The 23,877-nt window shown below is 44.5% G+C and overlaps 1 protein-coding gene across 3 annotated transcripts; it reads left to right on the forward strand.

Annotated features, from left to right (window-relative positions):
- Positions 1-337: 337 nt before the first annotated feature.
- On the forward strand, positions 338-23,702 carry KPNA6 (karyopherin subunit alpha 6). 3 transcript variants are annotated; one of them, XM_072885109.1, is made up of 14 exons: positions 338-460; positions 12,673-12,899; positions 13,556-13,651; positions 13,942-14,041; positions 14,442-14,536; positions 15,609-15,740; positions 15,968-16,056; positions 17,081-17,180; positions 18,217-18,380; positions 19,210-19,288; positions 19,417-19,542; positions 20,142-20,269; positions 20,792-20,970; positions 21,980-23,702. In XM_072885109.1, exons 1-14 carry the CDS (start codon positions 457-459, stop codon positions 22,162-22,164), a joined length of 1,704 nt encoding a protein of 567 aa, XP_072741210.1. In that variant the 5' UTR covers positions 338-456; the 3' UTR covers positions 22,165-23,702. The 3 variants fall into 3 exon arrangements, with proteins under 3 accessions (XP_072741210.1, XP_072741214.1, XP_072741211.1); XM_072885113.1 differs by having other exon boundaries at positions 12,673-12,806; XM_072885110.1 differs by lacking the exon at positions 338-460 and adding an exon at positions 11,716-11,733.
- Positions 23,703-23,877: the final 175 nt, after the last annotated feature.

The raw sequence follows: 23,877 nt of genomic DNA on the forward strand, positions 1-23,877 counted from the left end.
GGGACACGAGGGGACAGGGTGCGAGGGGATGGGACATGAGGGATGGGGCACAAGGGACTGGGACATGAGGGATGGGGTGTGAGGGATGGGACACGAGGGGATGGGGCGTGAGGGGATGGGAGACGAGGGATGGGGTACAAGGGGATGGGAGACGAGGGATGGGGTACAAGGGGATGGGACACGAGGACCAGGACACGAGGGCCGGGACGCGAGGGCCAGGCCGGGTCCTCCCCGCCGCCCCCGCCCGCTGGGGGCGCCCGAGCGCCGCGGGCCCGGCGGGAGAGAGCGGCCCCGCCCCGCCCCGCCCCGCCCCTGCCTCCTTAAGGGGCGGGGCGGCCTTGGCGCGGAGGAGGTTTGTCCCGTTCCGGCCGCCGTCCGCTCCCCTCGCCCTCCCTCTCCCTGGGCCCGCCATATTGTGGCCGCCGCAGCTCGGGAGCCGCCGCCTGAGGAGCCGCGATGGGTGAGGGCGGGCGCGGTCCCGCCGGCCGGGATTCCCCGGCAGTGGGCTGCGGGGGGGCGCGGGGAGGAGAAGAGAAGCCGAGCCAAGCCGCCCCGCCGGCCAGGCACGGGGGACAGCCCGTCCTGGCGCCGCCCGCGCCCCGCACCGGGGCTCTGGCCGCCTCCCCTCAGCGGCGGCGGGCCGGCCTGGCGGGGCGGGGGGCTGCGGGCTGCGGGCCCGGCCGCCGCCGCTGAGTCATTCCACCGCCAGCCCCGGCACGGCGGGGCCTTCCCCGGGCAGGGCCCTCGGTGCCCGCTGTCTGCGGCCCGGCGGCGGAGCCGGGGCTCGGGGCGGCCCTTCGGGGAGACACTGCGGCGGGGGGGGCTCTTGGTGAGAGGGTTTCCCGGGGCAGGGGCTGGGTTCTGCCCCAGCCGAGTAGCCAGGTCGCTGGAACGGGGATGTTGTTGCAGGGTTTTGTTGCCCGCTCTAAGCAGGGCTAATGGCGGGTCGATGATCCACAGCTCGGTCTTTGGGCTGCTCCGGGGTGGAGTAAGGGCAGCAGCGGGGGTTATTTAATGCTGTAATATTCCGGTTCTTGGGTATTTGGGACCGGTTCTGCTGCAGACACCAAGGTAGAAGCCTTGAGAGGCAGTGGCGGTGGAAAGGAACGGCTGCGACTGAAGCTTCCTCACAGTGTGGCATCCTGTCAGGTCTCTGATCTGTGGTTCATTTAAATGCTGAAGTTTGTAAGAGTTTTAGAACCGAGCTCAGGTGAAATCCTAAACCATTTTCTGTTCTAATAACCCAGCAGGGCCTTGGCTGTTGTAGGTTTTCTAAAATAAAACTTCAGCAGCAGTGTCCACATAAACTTACCGAGGCTGGCCCTGTGCAGCCCGTCGCCGTGCACAATATAAGCAAATGTGTCTGCTGACACTGTGCAGGAAAGGAGTGTAGTGGGGGAGTCTGTTTTCATATTCATAACCAGTACCACTAAATATGCTTAGAAGTTCAGAGAGGTAGCAGATAGCTCTTTCTGTCAGCTACAAATAACTCATAACTGAGCATTGCCCTTCAAAAGGTACTTTAATAACATTGGGCTTTTTTTGGTCACTTTTGAGGTAGTCTGAAATCGAAGCTGCCTCCTCAGGGAGGAGAGATGTCTGCTTCTTGAGGCTTCAAGTAGTAAGACAGGGTTTGAATGGATGAGGCGAATGGGAAAGCCAGGCCTGTAGCAGGCATATTCTCTATAAAGCAGAGTACGGATCCTCTGGGAAGTAAGGATTAAGGTCTTATCAGTTTTCACCTGCAATATTGTCTTTTAACCAGACTTGCCTTCAGAAGTCTTTAAAAATGTTCTTTGGGGTGGGATGCTGCTTGATCAAAATGATCTCGTCAGAAACTTTCCTGCCATCTTCAAACCCCTCCTGTGATGTTCCAGGAAAAGTCAGTGGCCGCAAGTCTGTGTATGCAATGGCTGCAGCACCTCCCAGTCCAGAACAGCTTTTAAAGCTTAATTTATAGCCTGAGATGTAAAATCTTGACTGGCAACTTTGAGTAGAAAAATGTCCTCGGGCCTGTTGGTGAATGTCTGACAACTGCCTGTGTTATCTGGAGCTGAGGAAGTTCGTGCAGAGGAGCTTCCCATCCTTCCCCACCACTGCCTCCCCGTTTCTTCTTGGGGTTTGAAGCAGGCGTTTTTCTGACAGCGAGAATTTAATAATCCCTTCATTCGAATTATCCTAATGTAACTTTTTCTTAACTTTCTAAATAAACCAAGACTGCTGTTTCCATTGTTTTAGGTTAATAGGACTAAATGGTGGCAGCGTAATGTTGTTACCCCTTCTTGTATGGTGCAGGTTGCATACCCCTATATGTACGGGTTACGGAACCCGTAGTGTTCATAAGCAGTTGTGATATTGGTCTTGCCTGTGTTGTTAGAAATGCTCCTCAGTTCGTTCTTCGTTTGCTATGCAAATGACATGTCTAAACGCCTTTATAGTGCTATTTAGCCTGTGGAGCAGTATGTAATGCTCGATTCTTAATAAAACTTTTGTGGCTGATGAATTTAACTAGTTATTTGGTTATTTTGCTTTGTTTGCTTGTGTTCAGGAGAGCAAACATGAACTTTGTGAAGGGGAGCTTGATCATTAAAATAGTGTAATAGTGAAAGTACTAATTCCTTCAGCCTTTCAGCTATTGTGCTAGTGAGGGCCAGCTAAACTCAAATTTGCTTAGCAAATCAGACAGTGCTGTTTGTTTCTGGAGCAAAGCACATGTTGGGAAGGATGAGCTTGTTGGAATTTTATAGCTCTCTAATTGACTATTTCTGGTTGTTTTTAACCTCCTATGACTCTCGTGGGTTGAGTTTGAGTTGACTTAGTTGAAGAGTTAATCCCTGTTTTAAGAACTGTTACAAAGGAGACGCTGACCTCAGGTGACAGACTGTTGTACTTGATCAGTTGACTCTTAAGGAAATCTGAATGTCTCAGAATATGTAAATTGTGTTGAAGAGGACTTAAAGCCCCCAAACCTCAGATTTTTTGGGGTGAAAAGATCAGGAGGAGGTAGAGTTGAAATTAATGTATATTTGAGAACTTGACTGAGGAGTAGGTGGGTTCTTTTTGCATCAGGGCATGGAGAGCCTAAAAGGAATCCTAATCTTAGACTGACCCTAGTGAAGGACAAGTATGCTGTAGGACTGTTAATTTTCCCCAAAGAGAATTTTTGCTTTTCCCTTCCCCCTCCACAGCCAGCACCATCAGCGAAGCTGTCGCACATTCCAGTAGTGATATCACATCGCTGGCTCTTGGTAGCTAAAACAGAAGGGAATGAGCCAATGGTGGCTGCTGCACCAGACAGCCAAATAGCTGCATGGATAAGTGTTTTACTAGCACAGCATGTACTGGGTGCGAAGCGCCCAGCCAGGGGACGGTGGCAGGCTGGGTTTGAGACACCTCTGAAAGAGAACTGGCTCTGCCTGTGCTTATTTGTAGTAAACACTCGAATAACCTGTGTGAGAACATAAAAGCAGCAGAGCAAACATGAGAAACAGAAGGGACAGGATGACAGAACTTGGCCACTTTTCCAGGGTTTAACAGCAGCTGGGGTAACTCCAGGGCTGTAGAGGAAAAGCCTTGAGTTGCTGCTTATTTGACAGGACTTCTTATGTAGTTCTTCTCTTGCAAGCACAACTGTTTAGCTTCCTTTTCCCTCTGTTGTCTTCTGAGCAAATGAAGTGATTTTTTTTTTCCTTTTTATTCACTGCAACACTATCAAAGTGACACGTGCAATGTAAGAATCTGTTCTTGGCTAACTTCTGGTAGCAGTTCAGAGTTGTCTCTTTATACAGTGGGTGCAAGTAATTCAACTACTTTTATGTATTTATTATAACCAACTTCATTTAATTTGTATTTAAGAATAGGCTTCTCTTCTCTATTATTTAGGCTTCTCTTTCTGTGGTTTCAATTGAAATCATAAAGTTGTCCTGGACACACTTTTTCTAGAAGAGAATCCTCTAGAGATGTTAATAGGTCCATATCTGTAGGTTTTGTCAGGAAGAGCCTTTATGCTGTGTTGTAAAGCGAGTGCTTGAGCTCTTAAGAATTGACTGAGACACATCTATAGAGTGCTGTAAAATGCATTATGTATCTGAGTTTCAGAAGAATTTTTGTTTCTGTTCTCAAAGTAAGGAGCTCCTTCACAAATGGGAGATAGAAGGAACAGAATTCTTGTAAGCGCTGCTACTTGTAAAACGACACTCTTTACGTTTACGAGGAAAGCAGTGATTAATCCTGATGTACTTGGCTAGATGAAGAGAGCAACTGTAAACTTTGAAACACTTCAGAAATGCCCAACACTGTTTTGTTGTCTCTTGCATTGAATGTTTTTTTGTTCACTTAAAGCAACGGCTTTGGTGATAGTTTGACAAAGTAAGAGTCAATGAGAGGATTGAATGTAGAAGCGGACAGAGATTTTATTTTCAGTTGTAAGTAGGTGATAGCAATAAGAAATGATATTCCAAACTGACATGCTGTACCTAAATGCTGAATCGAGTTTCCAGGGTTTCACTGTCAGTGTGTTCTTGTGAGCTGTATTGAGTAGCTGACTGCAAAAGTAACAAGAGTTTGAGTTACAAATGTTGACTATTAAGCCTTCTGGAGAAATGCGGGATCATGAAGCAATAACATGTAGTCAGCCTAATGTCCACTATCGACTAGTGTGTGCAGCCTCAGAAGATGACTGGCATATTCTTACAGGCCCCTCCTCCCCAGATCCAAAAATATCACAAATGCTTTGATTTTTTTTAAATAAATGCCTCAGTAACTGTAATTGGAGATAGCTTAACTATCACATGTAGTTTTTAACATTGTCAGGGGAGATGAGTAGAGTCTTAAACCTCTGATTTAGCACTGCTAGCTTGTTCTTCTAAAAGTGAAGTTCACTTTCTTTGTGTGAGCCAAACTGCTCTGATGTCTACTACTACTAAATCAGTTTACTTCAACTGTCTTCTGCTCCTGGAGGGCACAGTGTCAAAAGCACAGGCGTTTTGTTAAACACGGATCCTGCAGAGAAAGACACCTACCAAGCTTGCCGTCCTGGTGACTGTTGCAGAAGAGTCCTGTGTTTCCTCTTCAGTCTCTGAACCTCCTTGGCACCCCGGAGGCGGGTGGTGACTTATGTGAATTTGATGTGGTTTATCTCTATCTCCCTGCAACTCAGTCTGAGAAAATATGAGGAGGCCAAAGGCAGCAAAGAGCAGTAACCATTCCTGTGCTGCTGGTAGATTTTCTTGCAGCAGCAGTGCAGGAGTGTGATGCTGTAGGAATAGATATTTAGCTCAGAGCCTGTGCAAACAGGGAGGCAGGAAGAGATGTGGGGTTCCTCTGGGTTTTCAGGTAAGTATATGAAATGGGGAAACTTCCTGCTGAGTAGGAGAAACCCAAAGAATATAGTCAGTAAAGGTAATTGTAACTGACCAAGTTTATACTATCACAGGGAAAACTTAGGTTGGAAGGGGCCTTTGGAGGTCATCTGGCCCAGTGCTTGCTCAGAGCTGGGAAGCTTTGAAATGTACCCAGTGGGCACTAATTGGCAGATCAGTGCTGATGGAGTTCATCAAGTGTATTCATTTACACTTGCATAATTCTGCTACCCTTCTCCACTCCAAACACGCAGCTGTCAGCCTTCCTGGCTGGCCAGGCTTCGCCTTAGGTATGTGTCTTATGCCCAGCAACAGAACTGTAATAGATATCTTATGAAGATTAGCTTTGTGAAAGGGTGTTTTGGCTTAAAAAAGGCCTTGTCAGATCTGTCAGCGTAACTGTTTCTCTGCTCTGTCACTTCGGTCTGACTCAGCAGCACAAGTCCTGATTTAGACATGTGAGTCCCTGCAGTGACTCGGCTTGGAGGCTTTAATCAGCAGCTGAAAAAATCTTTGAAGCAAATGCTTTTTGTAATGCAGAGAAATGGGAAGAGTGTCATCTGGAAAGATGCAAGGCTGGGTTTCTGATCCAGTAATGTTAAGAAGCCGTTATAATCTTGGTGTGGCAGTAATTACCCTGGAATTAACAGTTTTCTGACTGAACTGCTGTAGCTTATGTTGGCTCTTACACAGATGCTTACAGGATTTGAGTGCTCTGCTGAGCCTTCAAGGTCAAACTTTCACGCTCTTTTTCCTTTCTTTTGAGTGGTAAATACCTTCTCATCATTCAATATATATATAAGGATGAGTGTGGTGACCTGTACTAGTAACTTTTTGGTTTACATGACAACTGTAGGAGTTTTTTTCCTCAGTGAAGCCAACCGTTGCCAACAAAACCTATGGCAGGAGCCAAATTTCTTCCATGTCCTGAGGGAGTTTCCTTTGCACAAGGAATTGAAAAGGTATTGCTCAGTTAAGCTTCATCCCTAAGTTTGACTGCTCCTGTAGTTCTTGTAAGAGGATTCTCAACTCGCAGAACACCTGAAGTCATTTCCAGTATGAATTATTAGCTTAATAAAGCCTTACTTTGGTTTTAAGGGACCAATTTTTATCAGTAATTTGATTCCAAAGGTGTTAGCTTTCAGAAACTGTTGGCATGGGGACTTTTTATGCCAAAGATGTGCTGTGTGCTAGGAGGCACGATCTCACAGTGGCTTTAAAATCCCACTTAGGTGATTTTTCTCTCTGGGGAGACTAGGGAAGAATAATGGAGAAGTCGACTGGTTTCATGTGGGCTTTTAGTAGTGTGAGTTTCGAGGATGTAGGCAAACAGTCTTCTAAAAGAAGTTACAAAAATGTGTTTTAACTCATTGATGCTTTGCAATCTTGAAAGGTGTATCAGTATTGGGCTTACATGGATGCTTAACGTGGACCTGGAAAGGCAGTTCATTGCTTCATGCTCTGAAATGACCTTAGCAGATCACTGCAGCAACTTACTTGTGCCTGGTTAATAGCGAGCAGAGTTCCGTGTCTGATATTGGCCTTGTCTCTCTTTCTGGCTCAGGATGATGGAGATGCATCTAAACTGGTGTTGCTGTTTCAGTCTCAGTCCTTGTTTGTAGCTGGTCAGGTAGTGGCTTCATTGGCTGTCACTAAACCGGAGTTACAGAATTCCCTTGAGCATGTCACTTGCATAGCTAAGAAAGAAAAGCTAATGCTTCTGACGCTTAGTACATGTTCCCTTTTGGCCCTTCTGCTGAGTTTTCCAATTGCTGCTGTTTTCCTCAGGACAGAGGAGTCTCTCTGAGCCAGGACTAGCAAGTGTTTTGCTTTTTAGTGAGCCTTACATCTGCCTGGTCTCTGAGGTGCCTGAGCAAAGCTTTATGTAGTGGTGCTTTATTAAAGCAAGTCATCAAACATGTACAAATGGATTTCAAAATTTGGCCTGCAGAGCCAGGGTTACCTGCTGTTATGTGTTCAGGATACAGAAATAAATCTTTAAATATGCAGGCTGATAATCCTTACATCTATTTAATGTGTCATGTTAGCACCAAATTTAATATCTGATTTGGCATCTTGGGACTAATAGTTGGCAGATCTGATTGGAGGTGCAGAGCTTGGATGCTTAATAGGAGAACTATTGGAATGCAAATGCTGTCACTTTTTTCTGTGGAGCTGCTGTGAATGAAGTTCATTAATGCTGGGAGGTACTTGGCTACAAAAGGCACTGACTTAGGGAACTGTGAGGTCAGGGGATTCCTAGAGCAGAAGTGATATTTTGTCCAAGCTCAGTCAGAACGCTATTTTAAATGGAGTCAATCTTGCAAGTCTAAGTTTACTGTTTTCTAGAGTGAACTCTGTGAGGTTTTGGTGTAGACAGCAGATTCTCAAGTGTTCTTCATATTAGGAAACAGTGTTAAAACTCTTGTAGATTTGTGGAACAGTTTGGTTTGCAGAGGTGTTGGGAGGAGATGGGTTCAAAGCTCTGCAGACTCAGTTTTTTGACACAGTACAAGCTTTTACCTCTGCAGTTTTTAAGTTCTGCCCTAGGGAAGGTGAATTCGACTGAAGAGGTCGAGGTAAGGGTGGTGCATGCTGAGCTCCTCTGTAACCAGTGGTCAGGAATGGCAATATACTGCTGAGGAAACATGGCTACTTCAAAGGGACTTCCAGTAGTCAGTTCTAATTGACCACTGAATAAGGAAAAGGTAGAGATTGTACTGTTCCTGGGTAACGCAAGGGATGCTGAACTTGGAGGGAACCAGGTTGTTCCTAGAAAACTAGGCTGTCTCTTGCAGCAGGAGGTTAGGATGGTAGGAATGAAGTATAAGCAAGGGCCTGAAACATAAGTAGCTTGGACTGGCTTTGCTGTTTTTGGAAGAGCTATGTTTCTGTTTCCACTGGTGGAGGAGGTGCCTCATTCTAATTCCATCCTAATTCTTGATGTTTTCCTTTCTTTTCTAACAACATATTCACGCTGTGCTGATATTCTAGTAGAGCAGGGCAAGCTCTGGCCCTTGCCTAATGGCACTGCTCCCACACAGGCGTGCTTCTGCACCTGGGCAGACAGGGCTGAGTGTAGCTTGTTGCCTGAGCAGCTCTGGGAGTCAAAATATGGTTTTATGCCTGTTGTGAAGTGACAATGCTGGGATTGTGGTGTCTGGCCGTACTATCCAAATGCCTGCATATCCCCCTTGCATTGCCACGTACTGAGATATTTGGAAGATGTGCAGTAAGCCTGTCCTTTCTTTGGCAAGTTGTTGGATGGGCTCACAGCACTGTGCCCCAGGCACCTGTGCTTAGGTGCCTGCAGCCTTTCCCCATCATGTGAATGGGTACCTGTACCTGTTGTGCCAGGAGGATGGTCAAGGGGGTGGCTTCTGGGAAGAGAGAAGTGGTGAGCAGGCTGCAGGCACTGCCAGAACAGTTTATCTGGTGTGCAGTCTGTTTGGTGTGGTCTCAGGGGAAAAAGGAGTACCCGGAGCAGCTGCAGGCTGCACAAATTGCTCTGGGTGAGCTGCTGTGGTATAGAAGGAAAAAAGCCTTATTGCCCAGCTTCCTTGGAGTGCTGCAGGTAAGCTTGGAGCCCTGGAGTTCTGTCTGGAACAACATCAGAACAATTTTGTAATTCTAGGGTGTGAGCTGATACAATCTTCATTTAAGGCTTAGTTGGTTCTTACAGAAGAAAAACCTTTCCTAGGAGAGGTGCGGTGCAAGGTGCTGTCCTAGTAGGACAGCATTTTGTAGAGGATAAGGTGGCTGCCTAAATGCAGTAGTTAAAACTTCAGAGCACTTAAAGGAACTTGCTCTAGTTAAGTTTCCATTGCCACTTTACAGTCAAGGGCTTTTCTGTAAAAGTGAAACTTCTCAGAGCAACAGTGTTAAGATGCGAAGTGAAAATCTGTGGCTTTGAGTATCTTCTATGCATCACTCATCTGAGCAAGATGGTTCTTTCCCTAATCTGACAGTCCAGGTTACTCCAGTCGTCTGATTCAGTGGGGTTGTTTTGTGGGTATTCGCACGGATAGAATTTGAGTTAATAGTTAACGACAAAGCTGACTTGCAGATACACTGGATGAGCTAGATGTCTTGTACTGAAACACTACAAGTAAAGAATTTGTACGTGCCTGGCATCCGCTGTCTGTTTTGTTTCATGTGTTTGGGCTTGTTGCAGTCTGTGGTGCCTACAGCATCTGCTAAGCTCACTGTGAAGTCATAATCCTGCATTTGACATTCATCCATTGCCATGGAAATGGGGTGTAATGTAACAAATTAACATTCTAACGTCATTAAAATATTGACACAGATGATGGACTAGAAAAAGTCAATGGAAATCATCTGAAGAGATAATGTCTGTAAGAAAATAGAAAATCAAGTGCCAGAGGGGACTGCTGCACAGTGATGTGCTGTTACACAGCTGACGTGAGAAATCACTCTTCAGGGGCTAGTTGTAACTTTGGGGTTTCCCTGCAGTATAACGGTGCTCTTGGTGCTCTGGAAATACAAAGCCTTAAACTACAAGGTGCTGGGTGTGCTGAGTGTGCTCCGAGACCTCGCAGCATGGCCAAGAGTCTCTGGCTGTTTTCTGGACACCCGGAGGAGGGTCGAGGGCGTGCCCAGCTGAGTGGGGTTGTGCAAGTTTGGAGGCAGCTGAACTGTCATGTGTTACTTAGCTATTTATAAGACTAAATAGCTGGTAATCCTGTGTATAGTGTTAAGTCGCTTAATCACTTTTTCCTCCTCCTTTTCTTAAAAACTACCTTTTAATTGGAGACTTAGCTTTCCAAAGGGAGGTAATAAATTTGTCTCTGTTAAGGATTCTGTTGTAATCTTCAGAATTAAGCTAGCAACTCTTACTCTTTTGTGTGGCTGTATCAGCCATTAGCGTTGGGGTAGTAACATGAATACACTGACAAAAGGCTGGTAGTTAAATTACATTTCCTGAATTAAAATCCATATGTAGATGACACCTTGCTACTGTAACATCAGATATAAACCCCTAAAGTCTGTAGATTTTTTTTTAAGTCTTCTGTCTTCTGAATTAGCTGCTTTTCAGTTAAAAATAATAAATTCTTCCTTCCAGTCTTGGCATACAGTGCTGCTGGGAAGAGGGATGGAGAAGTGGGAACAGTTGTATAGTTCCTGTGGTCTTCAGTCTCTGTTCTTTGCCATGTAAATGGTTTCTTTAGACTGAGGAAAGTGCTGTCAAATACCTTTAGAAACAGGCCAGCTATCCCGCTGAACCTCTGACTTGAGGAATGAACTCAGAGGGGAAAAAATTAATGGTTTAATACAGGCTTCACAGTGAGGCTGTCAGCAAGGTATAGTCCGGCTGCCATGTTTAGTGTTGCAAGTGTCTTGCCTTGGTTTTATTGAGGACAGACCTTATAAAATGGGGTACTTCGGAAAGGGACTGAAGGTAAACTTCTGTAAGGCTCAAGGTCTTGCAAGACCTATTGTAATTTGATTGCTTCAATGCTACAGTTTTGAGGCTGTATGCCTTTTCCTTAGTGGTGCTCAATGTGATGTAGTCCCTTTTTCTTATAACTCCTGGCCACTTACTGTGCCCTAAGCAAGTTACTGGAAAAGGCTTTCTAACCTGGCACTGGAATACTGCTTTTATTGATGATGGCTTGTGGTTGGTGGCTTCTTTTTAGCTTCAGAGGTGCCAATAAACTTGCAACCCATCGTGCTGCACCTCCTCAAGCCTGGTGGTGTTTCAGCGTGCAGCTGTCGGTTGCTGAGCTTCAAAACCGTTTCACAACTGTGGACAGTGTGGGGTCAGGGCTGTTTGCCAGGGACGTGCATCTCTATTACAGTGTAAATGACTAGAGGAACTTGGGGTTTGGTGGTTTGTTTCTTTATCTATTGCTTTTCAGAAGAATGGCCTCTTGGTGTTTTGGCTAGGGAAGAGAATGCCCTCTTAGAAAGCAGATGCTGTGAAATGGAGTCTGACTTCCACAATGCTCGGTATCTTTTTAGATATTTTGGGGAATTTGTAGAATTGAAAGTATTTTGTTTCCTCTCCTGTTTAAAATATGACTTCTTCCAGTTGTTTCCTATTTCCATAGCAATGAAATGTTGGATATTTGTACATTGTATATGTCTCTTCTTGGCTTGGCTGTGGGCTTTCCTAGTAGCCGGGCAGTAAGGTCTGAAACTTCTCTGGCTGATCTTGGAAGGGCTCCAGAATGGCTGGAGGCAGTTGATAAGTCAGACCGAAACTTTCTGTAAGCAGTGTGGCTGAGGAGTGCTTAAAGCTTGAAAGAGGAGGAGTAAGGAGATAGTGCAGCAAAATTTCACAGGACACTTCTACCTGCACTTAGCAGTTGGAAGACAGCAGATGTTGGTGTCCAGCAGATTCTGGAGAAGAGTAAGTTGGTCTCAGGGTTAATTGGCACTCTGATGCTGTGTATCATGACTGCTTCCTTCCTGTCCTGAGAAAGGCACAGATGTTATATAGAAGCAAATAATCTGTATCATAAATGGGAGAAAGGGAGAGTTTGGAAAGATGCAAAAAGGAATCAACATGGTCAAAGCAGTGGCTTACAGCTGAGGAGTTGATATCCTTCTGTACTCAGGTTACTGCTTGGCCCTGGTTGCCTTTAACTGTGCCAAATAGTGGAGTGTCACTTCCCTGACTAGAAGGCAAATACACAAGTAATCAGGTTTGAAGTACTGCATTAGTCAGATATGAAGCAGCAAAATAAGTAGGTCAGGTACTGAACACTTGCAGTAACCTGGTGGGACAAACATGGCCTATATGTTATATACAGCTCTGCTTTTTGCAAGGTTTTTTTATTGTTGTTATAAAATCAAGGCCTCGGTTTGCCATGAGTTATGTTGGATTTTTGCCATGCATACACAGTGAACCTCCCAGTCTGGGGGGAAAAGGTAGTCCAGGTGTCATTTATGCCATGGTGATACAAGGGAAATAATTTCTGCTGAAAACCACAGTAGAATTTAGTTATGTACCTCCTGAGGACAGTGAAGCTGTTTGAGTAGAAGCCTTTCATATGGGTATTGTGCTCAATATTGTGAAGTTGGGTCCAGGTTCCTTTCAGAACAGTAAATCTGCTCTTATGCTTCCTAGAAACTTTGTAACGCTCTTGCCATAACAGCATATCACATGAACTAAGGTTAGGATCACATTCCTACTCGAAGCTTCTACTTTAGTGTTTGGGACCAGCTCTTGCAAATAAGTCTGTTTAATCGGGCTGTTGCACGTGCATGGACTTCCGTGTCAGAAAGGACATGTGGGTAAAGGAACAGAGTGACAAGAACTGAGGCAGATATTTTTTTCTCTTCACAGAAACCATGGCGAGTCCTGCGAAGGATAACTATCGAATGAAGAGTTACAAGAACAAAGCCCTAAATCCCGAGGAAATGCGTCGGAGAAGAGAGGAGGAAGGAATTCAACTGCGCAAACAGAAACGAGAGCAACAGGTAACTGTCATCTTGACTAGCTTGTGTACAGCCTTAACACAACCAGGATTGTGCTGCTGCCAAACTGGAATCTTCAAGGATCTGTGCATTAAGGTTCGTCAGCAGTCCTCTTATTTTTCCTGTTCTGAGATCTTGCTTTTCTCTTGTTCTTTGTACCTAGTACAGAGTGTAGCTCACATCAAGAGCTCTCTAAGCACTTTGTCCTTGGGGTACTAGAGGCTTTTGTTCACAGATCCTTGTTTTTAAGGGTTTTTTTGAGGTTTTTTATTAATTTGTGAATGGGGTTATTTCCTCAAGGAGTGGGAAGAGCAAGTGAAAGTATGGGCTGTGTGTATTTCTTACTCTGAGCTGGTTTTTTTTTTTGGCTTGGAGGTCTATGAAAGTAAGAGGTGATTCCCAGGTGATGTATGTGGCTCAGACTAAGTGTTTCTCTATTAGTGCGTCATCTACAAGCTGCTTTCTCCCCACTTTCCCTAACTTGTTAGGTCAAATTCTGCACTTGCCTGTACCAGTGTCTCAGTGACTTAAGCATTTGCATATTTGAGGGCAAGACTTAGCATGTTTTATTATTGGGGTTTGTGTGCCAAACTAGTCTTCAGAGTGCAGAGCTGTTATTAATGACTGCTTTTCTATTCAGGTTGCGTTTAGTCTAGCTGATGGTATCTTATTTGAGGAACAAGAATGACTAGTTATGAAGACTGTTCATCATTGCTTTCTAATAATGACTCCTGTGTTTTGTTCCCTGCCAGCTCTTTAAAAGAAGAAATGTGGAGTTGATCAATGAAGATGCCTCCATGTTTGATAGTCTCCTTGTGGATTCCTATGTTAGTTCCACAACATGTGGGGTAAGGTGCCTTTCCTTGTTCCAGTTGTGCCTTCAGAGAGATTTAATGCTGTGGACTGCATAGAACTGACTAAACCTCAATGTTTGTTTTCTCACTTTTGAGAATGTTGCAAATGTTACTACAGTGAACAGGAAAAGTCTGCCAGGAAGTAAATAGTGTGCTGTAAGCTCAAATTGTGAACCTTTGGATTACTAGCTAAGCACAAAATCATGATAGGCTGTCATGACTCTGCCTTAAATAATCTTAGTGTGAAATGGAACTATTGTTCTGTCTCCTTTGCATCTTTTCAGGAGGGAGTGATCACAAGAGAGATGGTAGAGATGCTTTTCTCAGATGACCCTGACTTACAGCTAGCAACCACTCAGAAATTCAGGAAGCTACTCTCCAAAGGTAAAAATAACTCAACTTATCCCTGCCACAGGGTCTGACATAACCTTTCTTTTGCAAGCGTTTGTGCACGTGTATTGCTATACAGAAGCTTAGCAGCTTTGAGCTGGGGGAAAGAAAGTTATAATCTAGAAACTTGATAATCTAGTATATTGCTAATGATTTACAGTTGTATGTTGAAGATGTCCCTGCTCATTGCAGGGGGGTTGGATTAGATGACCTTTAAAGGTCCCTTCCAACCCAAACCATTCTGTGATTCTGTGAATTGTACAGAAAGTGATTCTGGAGAGTTGTCCTGCCGAGTTCAGTACAGTTTGAGATCATTCAATTCAGTAATAGTTCATGCTTGTTATTCCTCTGCGTTAGACCTATATACTGCTTTGACACTGCCTTGCTATTTCAGAGCCAAATCCTCCAATAGATGAAGTGATAAACACTCAGGGAGTGGTGGACAGATTTGTTGAATTCCTGAAAAGAAGTGAAAATTGCACGCTACAGGTAAAGGAGATGTGTTATGAATTCTTCATGGCATGTAGCTGTTTAACCTTCACAGCTTTAGGAACTTGAACCCACAGGTGCTATCAGGGAAAAGTGATGTCTTGAACCTGAAAGCTGCAGGTTATATGATGTATAGGAGAAGAAAAAGGTAGACTGTAATGCTTAGGCAAAAAAAGGAAATTATAAATTGCTGTAAATTCTTGGAAGAATGCTGGCAAAAATAACATAGTTCAGCTGCAGTGGAAGAGAATTTGGCCTTCCTGTGTCTGATATTTCTGCTGGGAGCTAGTGGAGCCACAGAATAAATGTGTAGGAAAAACCTCCATTATTGGAGGCTTTTAAGTACAGGGTAAGAGTCTGTTAGAAATGGCTTAGGTAGTGCTGATCCTGCCGTGGGGCAGAGGGATGGACTAGATGGCTTCTTGAGATTCCTTCCAGCTTGGTAATAACTATAGTTACTTTGTAGGGGTTAAAGATACTTCCATACATGGAATTGGATACAAGTTGATGACTGCCTTCATCTTTCTTCCTGCCCTCTGGCCCAAGGCCATGTATCATAGGGGCTTACTTTCAAGAAGAACTGAATGGAAATCTCTTTTTAAACCAAAGAATGAGTGGCAAAAGCAGGGAACTTGCTGCTCAGCTTCACTTGAACTCAAGGCATCTTTATGGTGTTAGTCAGACAAGAGGGTGGGCTAGAGCTGGCTAGTCTGCACTAGATATAAACTTTCTACTCCACGTGTGCTTATGCACTATGTGTGTTCACTTTTCTTGCTGGAAAATGGTTGTATAGGTGAAATGATGTGGTGTGACTGACAGTGATGTCTTCACTTGCTAATCCTTTGAGAAGCTGTAGCCTCTGAGAAGGCATTTAGCAGATGTGGCTTTTTTATTGCTCAAGAAAATAAAATCCTTTCCTTTGAGTATTGAGGTGTTCTGTTGTGATATGCTTGCTTTCTCTCACAACCTTTTTAGTAGAAGTTGAAAGATTATAGCCAAAATCTAAGTACAAATATTTTGCTGAATCAGGATTATTTTATTCACACTTTTGTCATTTATTTGCTTGTTTCAGTTTGAAGCAGCGTGGGCACTGACGAATATTGCATCAGGAACTTCCCAACAAACAAAAATAGTAATTGAGGCTGGGGCAGTTCCTATATTTATAGAGCTATTAAACTCTGACTTTGAGGATGTTCAGGAACAGGTAAGGTTCACTTCTCTCTTTGGGGTTAGGGAGAGAACCACAGCGGATTTCACACTATAAAATGCAGTGTTTAAAATGAGTGACCAGTGTCTAACAACTGGCTTCAGACCACCAATTGAAGTATCATTTGCCTGGAATTACAGGAAAATGCTTTCTTAGCACACCACCCTTTTCTTCCTCTGTTCAGAAACTGTGTGAATGCTAAAACTGTTGCTGTTTCCTTTCAGGCTGTCTGGGCATTGGGGAACATTGCTGGAGACAGCTCTGTGTGTAGAGATTATGTCCTTAACTGCGCTATTCTTCCTCCCTTATTAATGTGAGTAGCCATGAATACTTGCCAATGCAGTTCTTGAAGTCCCATTGTACTACAGCAGAGCAATATTTGAGCTGGGTGAACAGATTCCCTAGCAATGTGTGGTGATGTTGACTGGGAATCAAACCATTGGTACCAGATAAACTGGCAGTTCAGACAAGTATCTGATAAATAGAGTGGGACTTGGTAGATAACATGCCTTCTCACAAACCTTTACACTGCTCTGAATCTGAAGTGGGTGCTGTTGTAGTGTGCTTGTCTTTCTGAAGTCACAGGGCTTGCTGTTTCACTGTGTGTCCCTCCAGATGCCTGCTCTTTGTGCTCATGCTATGGATTTCAGGTGCTTGTCCAAGTGGGCTCCTCTAGGACTAAGGAAAGGGAGCAGGTCTCTGCACACCACCTTGCCTCTGTAGCTCTTAAGTGTGGTGCATACCCACCATAGGCAGGAGATCTGTCTGTCAGGAGCGTGCTCTCGAGGACTGTTCACTGCTCTGGAAAGAATTAATCTTTACTTTATCCTGTCCTTGGCAAACTGATGCTTTGTCACAAGTGACTTGGATTGTTACACTGCTACTTCTGTCAGTCACCTGTCAGCAGCGATTGGTGACTGAAGTCCTCAGCCCACAGGACTTTCTGTCCTCAGAGTTGAGACAGCAGTTTGTGTCAGTTGGTCTCTAGTGAGGACCATCTGACCTCAGACAGGGGTGCAAGTGTCTGCCTGGGCTGAATTTGAACTTGGAACTGCATTTGACTAATGTGCCCTTCCTTCTGCAACTTGTCTAATGTGGAACTTGCCTTCCTGACCCATGTCACTTGACATTGTTAGGAATAATAGCTATTTATCCGAAGAAGTAGTTGCGTGTCACTTCTTGCTTATTGAGAGGCTCAAGTGACAGGCAGCATGCCTTGAGCTACAGCAAGTGGAGTAGTGGTTTGACTTCCTTAAAATCATACTAGTTTTCCTTCTTTTGATTCACTTGCTGGCTTCCACATCAAGGATTATAATTCATGGTAATTGTCTCTTTAGGCTCCTTACGAAGTCCACCAGGTTGACAATGACACGAAATGCTGTCTGGGCCTTGTCAAACTTGTGCAGAGGAAAGAGTCCACCACCTGAATTTGACAAGGTGAGAATAAATGCCTTGTTGGCAGACAGGTGATGGGGAGACACCTAGTTAAGATGTTTGTCTAGATTATTTTTGGCTGTTAGACTTCTGTAAGTCATTCCGGGAGGGAACAGGGTGAGGTTTTTCCTGCTGAGGTTGATCTTACACTTCAGCAGATGTTTGAGCGCCTGTTTAATTTTCTGCCAACCTTTCTCCCTGGCTCTATTGGCAGTCCATCCGCTGGACCCCTCACGTATGGGGGTAAGCCCAGGCTTCCCTTCAAGGCAGCATACACTGTGGGCTTCTCTGAACCCTGTTATGAACTCTGGAAGTTAGTGACTTTACTCAAATTGTGACTAAAAACTTGATTCCGAGACCTCTAAATGCTACAAAACAGGACTCCTGTAGCTATATGGGAGCTGTGGTAGCTTTCCTCTTTCCCTTTCCTGGTGTGCTGCTGGCACTAACAAAAGGTTCTGCTGGCCTTTCAGGTGTCTCATCCTTCTTTAGTAGAACAAAAATGCTTGTGAAACCCTGAAACCAGGATGAAGATCAATGTGTTTCACTTTTTTTAAATGAAAGCTTGTGTGTCAAAGCTGGGAAGCCTGTGGTGAGGGATGAAATCTGAATTGAGTGTGGATGTAAAACCACTTATAAATGACTGAAGTTATTCAGGGGTGTAACTGTTGATGGTTGCTGCTCTGAATACTGAGCTATTTAGGGTTATTAAGAGTAAGAAATGGAGCAGTGCTCTTACATAAGGAATGTAAGGAGCTTCCAAACAGTAGCATGCACAGTAGCACTTGTCTCAGGAGTCTAGACTTGGTCCAAGAGGAAGGGATGTAATTTTAGTAATCAAGCTGGTGAGGTAACTTTAGACTCTATGATTATGAAGTATGTGAACCAGCAAGGAAGCTGCTGACTTTGGGGAAGGAAACTGTGGACATTCAAGACCTGTTATCTTGCCAGTCAGCATAGCCATGCGGTGTTTGCATGCAAATGTGGTGGTCCTTGACAGAACATGACTAACCTTCTGGGGTGGTGGCTGTTGTTGTAGGTATCTCCCTGCCTGCCAGTGTTGTCCCGATTATTATTCAACAGTGACTCTGACTTGCTGGCAGATGCATGTTGGGCTCTTTCCTACTTATCAGATGGCCCCAATGAGAAAATTCAAGCAGTTATTGACTCGGGAGTGTGTCGGCGACTGGTGGAGCTGTTAATGTAAGTACCTTGTCTTGCTGCTTCAGCCCAGTGAGACTGGGAAGCATGTGACTGAACACGAGTTCATATCAAAACCCATCAGAGCACTCTTTCCACCTCTCGTGGGCAGAGGATCAAGGTAATCGGTACTTTAGCTGACTTTGGAACGGTTATGTAGGAGGGTCTGAAGCAGGTTGAGAGCTGTAGTTTACTGGCTTTTCTTTCTGAGAGAAGCTGAGCATTTTCTAGTGCTGGAATGCTAGTTAATACTGTGTGCAAGGAAGAACTTATTAAAGAGAGATTGGAGAGGACTGCAGAGTGTTTTGTGCTCTCAAGCTTTAAATATGCTTATGGAAGCCTAGTTACTAGGCAAATCAAAGATGGCAAGAGTAGCGTCTAGCAAAAGTCAGCTTGGCTTTGTTTCTCTGATACCTATATGGAAACTTGGACAAAAATGTTTGCAGTTTGAATGGGCCTCTTCTCTTTAACATCTTCAGAACTGGTGTAACTGCAAGATACTTGCTTCCAAAATTATCCTGAAAAATTCTGGGTGTTCTCATTGGGTTAACATCTTTGTTCAGGAAGGCCATGTAAAAGGTGAGATCTGTAATTAAGCTGAAGAAGATGGAGTTAGGATGTTAAGGATGAAAACACATCTGTGTAGCAAGTTTGTCTTCAGTCTCTGCTTATCCAGTGGCAATATGGTCAACTTACGGTATATTTCTATATGCTAGGGGATGGAATTCTAAGTAAATAATGCAGATGAGATACTGGGGAGAGAATCTTCTGAATATCCAGGTGCATGTGATCTGATAGATTTGGTTTTGTCCTTGCACTGTGTTTTCTGCAGGCACAATGACTACAAAGTGGCCTCCCCAGCTTTGCGAGCAGTTGGCAACATCGTGACAGGGGATGACATCCAGACCCAGGTGAGGGCAGATCACTGTCTTAAGAAGGAAATGCAGTGCCCATATAGCATATTCACTGTGTGAAAATGGAAAGTATTTAGCTCTGTACTTGATACTGGTGATCTCACTTCTGCTTTCTTTCTCAAAAGGTGATTCTGAACTGTTCAGCCTTGCCTTGTCTCCTTCATTTATTAAGTAGTCCCAAGGAGTCAATCAGGAAAGAAGCCTGCTGGACTATATCGAACATCACAGCAGGAAACAGAGCACAAATACAGGTACAGTCTTCTCCAGCCTACCTGCAATGATCCTAGATTCCAAGCACAGCATTAAGGATTTGCAACTTTTTTTCTTATCTGACACTTAGAGGCTGGTTTTGTTCACATCTCCTATTCTGCAGTAATTTGCAAATTTGCTGCTCCCAGCCATCTGCCAAAAGAGCTAAAAAAAGCTTGCTAATTGTACCAACAAAGCCTAGGCTGAAATGAGTCCCACAGGTTGGATCATTGGAATAAGAGGAGATACAGCCCCCATATCTCCATGCTCAATTAGAGGTACCCCTTTGAAAAGCTGGAGCTTGCTGAGTTTTAATTATCCTTTTAATGACCTACATACAAAGGCAGATAAGTGATGAAAGCATTCCTACAGTATTGATGCAATAATAGGGATTGTCTACTGTGCTAGTTATGGAATCAAATCTCATGTTAATGGGATTTGGCTGAGGAATAAAATGGAGGATCATTGCTGAAGGGTATAGCTTGGAAAGTTCTGTTCTTTTGCATTGGAAAATGGAGGTAGAGGTTTCTTTCAGGTGCTTAATAGCCTTTTAGAAACCATGTTGCCAATTCAAATGCTTCTTACTACTCTTTCTCCCCAGGCAGTCATAGATGCAAACATTTTTCCGGTACTGATAGAAATCTTGCAGAAAGCAGAATTCCGCACGAGGAAAGAGGCAGCATGGGCTATTACAAATGCAACGTCAGGAGGAACTCCCGAACAGATCAGGTACTCCCTGTGTCTCCTCTTGGGGGAAATCTGTCTGAATGTATGGTAGCTTTGTCTTTGAGAACTGCAAGACAAGTAGCAAGGGAGTAATTTGGAGAACCTCCGAGAGAGTCCCTGAGATACAGGCAAAGCTATGGCTGGATCTGTGTATACTGTGCTGTAAATTGTAGCTTCCTTCTGAATAAGGATAATCTAGTCTAAAGCTGTTTCATACTTCCCCCCCTGCCCCTTTAGATAGCTTAGACTAGCCTAAATGTCCAAACTTGATGACAGATTAAATTCCAGTGTGGACTTAATTTGAGTAGCACTTGGATTTCAAAGGGCGTTAGCAGGTTTCTTAAAGGGGTGTGTATACAAATGCAAATAAGTAGATAAAAATTAACCTTGCAGAACAGTACAAGTAGATTTTAAGGCAACTTTTTGTATTTCAGTTTGACTCATTTCCCTTGCTCTTTCTAACTGAGCAAAGGTGATGCTTGCTAGATCCTGAACAGCAAGTGTGTGTTGGTGCTCTCTCTTCAGGTACTTGGTAAACTTGGGTTGTATCAAGCCTCTTTGTGACCTGCTGACTGTCATGGACTCCAAGATTGTTCAGGTGGCATTGAACGGCCTGGAAAACATCCTGAGGCTTGGAGAGCAGGAAGCCAACCAGAGTGGGACAGGCATCAACCCGTACTGTAGCCTGATTGAGGAGGCGTATGGTAGGTTGTGGCTGGTGGCCTTGGTGCCTTTGACTTTAACACCATAGGATGTATTGAAAGGTGTCTGCTAGTTTTGTTGGTTGATTTTTCTGCTGTGTTAAGGGATTTAGTATATTCCAAACTAGCCAATATTTGTTCCAATAGTCTGTCTTTCTAGGCTGTTATGATTGGGCATAGGACAAAATACTTGGAAGTAAAAACTATATCATGCTTCTGATCCAAGCTTTCTACACCTGGAGGCCAAGCTGATAGTTGTGGCTCGCACCAGTTGGGAGTATTAATCAGAAATAAGCTGAGCTAAGTAAAGTGACACTTCTGGGTCTAAGTTTGCTCTCACTGTACCCAGTTGTACACTGTAGATGTAGACTGGAAATCCAGAGAGATGTAGCTTTTCCCTGGAGCGACTTAATTTGGTGGGGTTTTTTGTCTTGCTCTTAATGCTTTGAGAAGCAGTTCCTATTTTGGTCTGAAACTCCCTGTGTACTGACAGTGTCTGATTTGCCCTCTCACTGACTGTTACATTGTGTGTCCTGATTCTCCCAGTAAGAATAATTCTTGAAATTCTTGAGAGTATATTGTGCTTGGATGCTTTCTCTTCAGCAGTGGATTTAATTAGGACAGCTAAAGCTGTTGCTGCCCTTCTGCTGAAGGCTACTGGGACAGGCCCTGCTTCCTTCCCCTCTGTACCTCTGTACCAAACTGTTCGCAGCCAGTTGTTTTAATTTCACTAAAATCTAGTTTAGTCTCCAGCAGGGAGCTGGGACCACATCTGCTTTAGCTGTGTCAGCTAAACCTCCTATTGAAAAGACGTTAATGCTGCCTGAAACATGAAATCCACAAGTAGCTCTGGAATAGTTAGCTTTAGATGTCAGTGCTGCTCACAAAATGCAAATCTAACACAGACAAAGGCCTTGCAGTGAATAGGGGCAAGGGTGGAGGATGGATGTGGGACAGTGTAAATATCAGGATCTCCTTGTTTCATCGCATTCCACTCTTTTTCCTCTCCAAGGTTTGGATAAGATAGAATTCCTACAGAGCCATGAGAACCAAGAGATCTACCAGAAGGCATTTGACCTGATTGAGCACTACTTTGGAGTAGAGGATGACTCCACTCTAGCTCCCCAGGTTGATGAGAACCAGCAGCAATTCATCTTCCAGCAGCCTGAAGCCCCCATGGAAGGTTTCCAGCTATAATGTGCCTGGAGGGAAAAGAACACCACAAACTTGCCGGAAAGCATCTGGGAGCAGCTGATCGTCCTATCCCCTTCTTGCAAATGGAAGGCTAAACACCCACTCCACCTGTTAGGAAACAATTCTTCCTTCAAACAACTAGAAACAGTGCTTTGTCCTCACGGAGAGAAGGGGATACTCTTACACTTTTTTTCTTTTTGCTGCTGCATACATGTCTTTAAAGCAGGCATCTGGGTGGAGGAAGGACACTGAGGTAACAGATTGCACCTCTTGTTTTTTTTTTTTTCTTTGTGGTGATCTCTCCCAAATGTCACTTTTTACCTCGGGTACTTAATTGAGATTTCAGCATTGGGTTGGGTAAGAACACAAATAGAAAGTAAGCATTCTGACAACAATAATTCTGGAAACCTGGGTTGATCTATTTAATTTTTTTGCACATGTTACTCTTTATTAAAGACTCTGATTTGCCAAGAGCGAAGCTTAGCCCTGGCCTTTCTGCGACCCTCCTTCAGTGGACAGTCCTGTTGAACCTGGGCCAAGTTCCCCTGAAATACTGTAAATGGACAGAGAAATGGGAAGTTCTCCCACTCCTGGGAAGATTTTTCTGGGGGGAAGGCTTCTTCCCTTTGTCTAGGTTTTTTTTTTGGTTTTGTTTTTTTGAAGAACTGCTAGTGGTATTTACAAGGAAAAAAAAAGGCAACAAGACCCCAAAGATGGTAACTATGAAGAGGGTGGGATGCTTGGGTGGTTTTTGAAACAGGAAGCACAGCTGCCGTTGCACAGGCTTTGTTTGCATTGCTACTGACTGAAGTCATAGAACTGTTGAAATGGTGAAACCCATCTTCATCTTTACTTGAAATATTTTTTTTTTCCATGAGAACATGTTTTGAGTTCTGAGGGGTTTTTTTTCTGACTTGGGTTGGGGTGCATCATTTTATGGGTTGGAGGAAGAGGACGTGGCTACACTTGACAGCGGTGTTGTGTGCGGTGTTAACTTCAGTAGCAACAGGCCTGAGTTTTCAGGTTTACCTCCTGCTCACAGTTGGATCATGTACATTTTACTTCAAAAAAAAAAAGTCAAATCTCTGTATTTTTTATATTATATATAGGTAGATATTTGTCTAATTGGGCTTCAGAGAAAAATATATATGAAATTTCTGTAACTTATGTAAATAGAGTGCTGTGAGGCAGGCATACCTGGAAACGATGGCCCCAACTCACTCACTGGTTGTCCTGCTTCTTTTCCTCTGTTTACTCACGTACTGTATAAGCGAACATAGAGCTGTCTTAAAACTCCTCTATCAGATTTGAGTTACTTAGCCAAGATTTCATTCAACAGAAGCAAACACACTAGGCTGTGGAGAACAAAAACACTTCTGGGGTGTGGGGGAGAGCTGGCTGCTGGTGTGTGCGAGCCCCTTGCTGTGCAGAGGCCTTCCAGGGGCTGAGAAGCGAGGCGTGGTGCTGCTGGCACACCGGCCGGAGCTCTGATTTGACGAGTCCTTTATTGTGAAACGAATAAACTACATCTGTGCAGTTGACTGAGGTGTGGCTGTGGCACAACTCTCTCGGTGCGTCCCCCTGGGCTGGGCCGGCCTTCCCGGGGGGGGGGAATGGTGAAGGGAGGGGCGGCTGGGATAGCTTCTCGTGTGGAGGCGGGAGGCTCTGCCGTGTCTCCCCCTCCTTCAGGGCTGGCGGGAGGGCTCCCCGGTGCCT

Source organism: Ciconia boyciana, chromosome 21, assembly GCF_034638445.1.
Source record: "Ciconia boyciana chromosome 21, ASM3463844v1, whole genome shotgun sequence".
NCBI lineage: Eukaryota > Metazoa > Chordata > Aves > Ciconiiformes > Ciconiidae > Ciconia > Ciconia boyciana.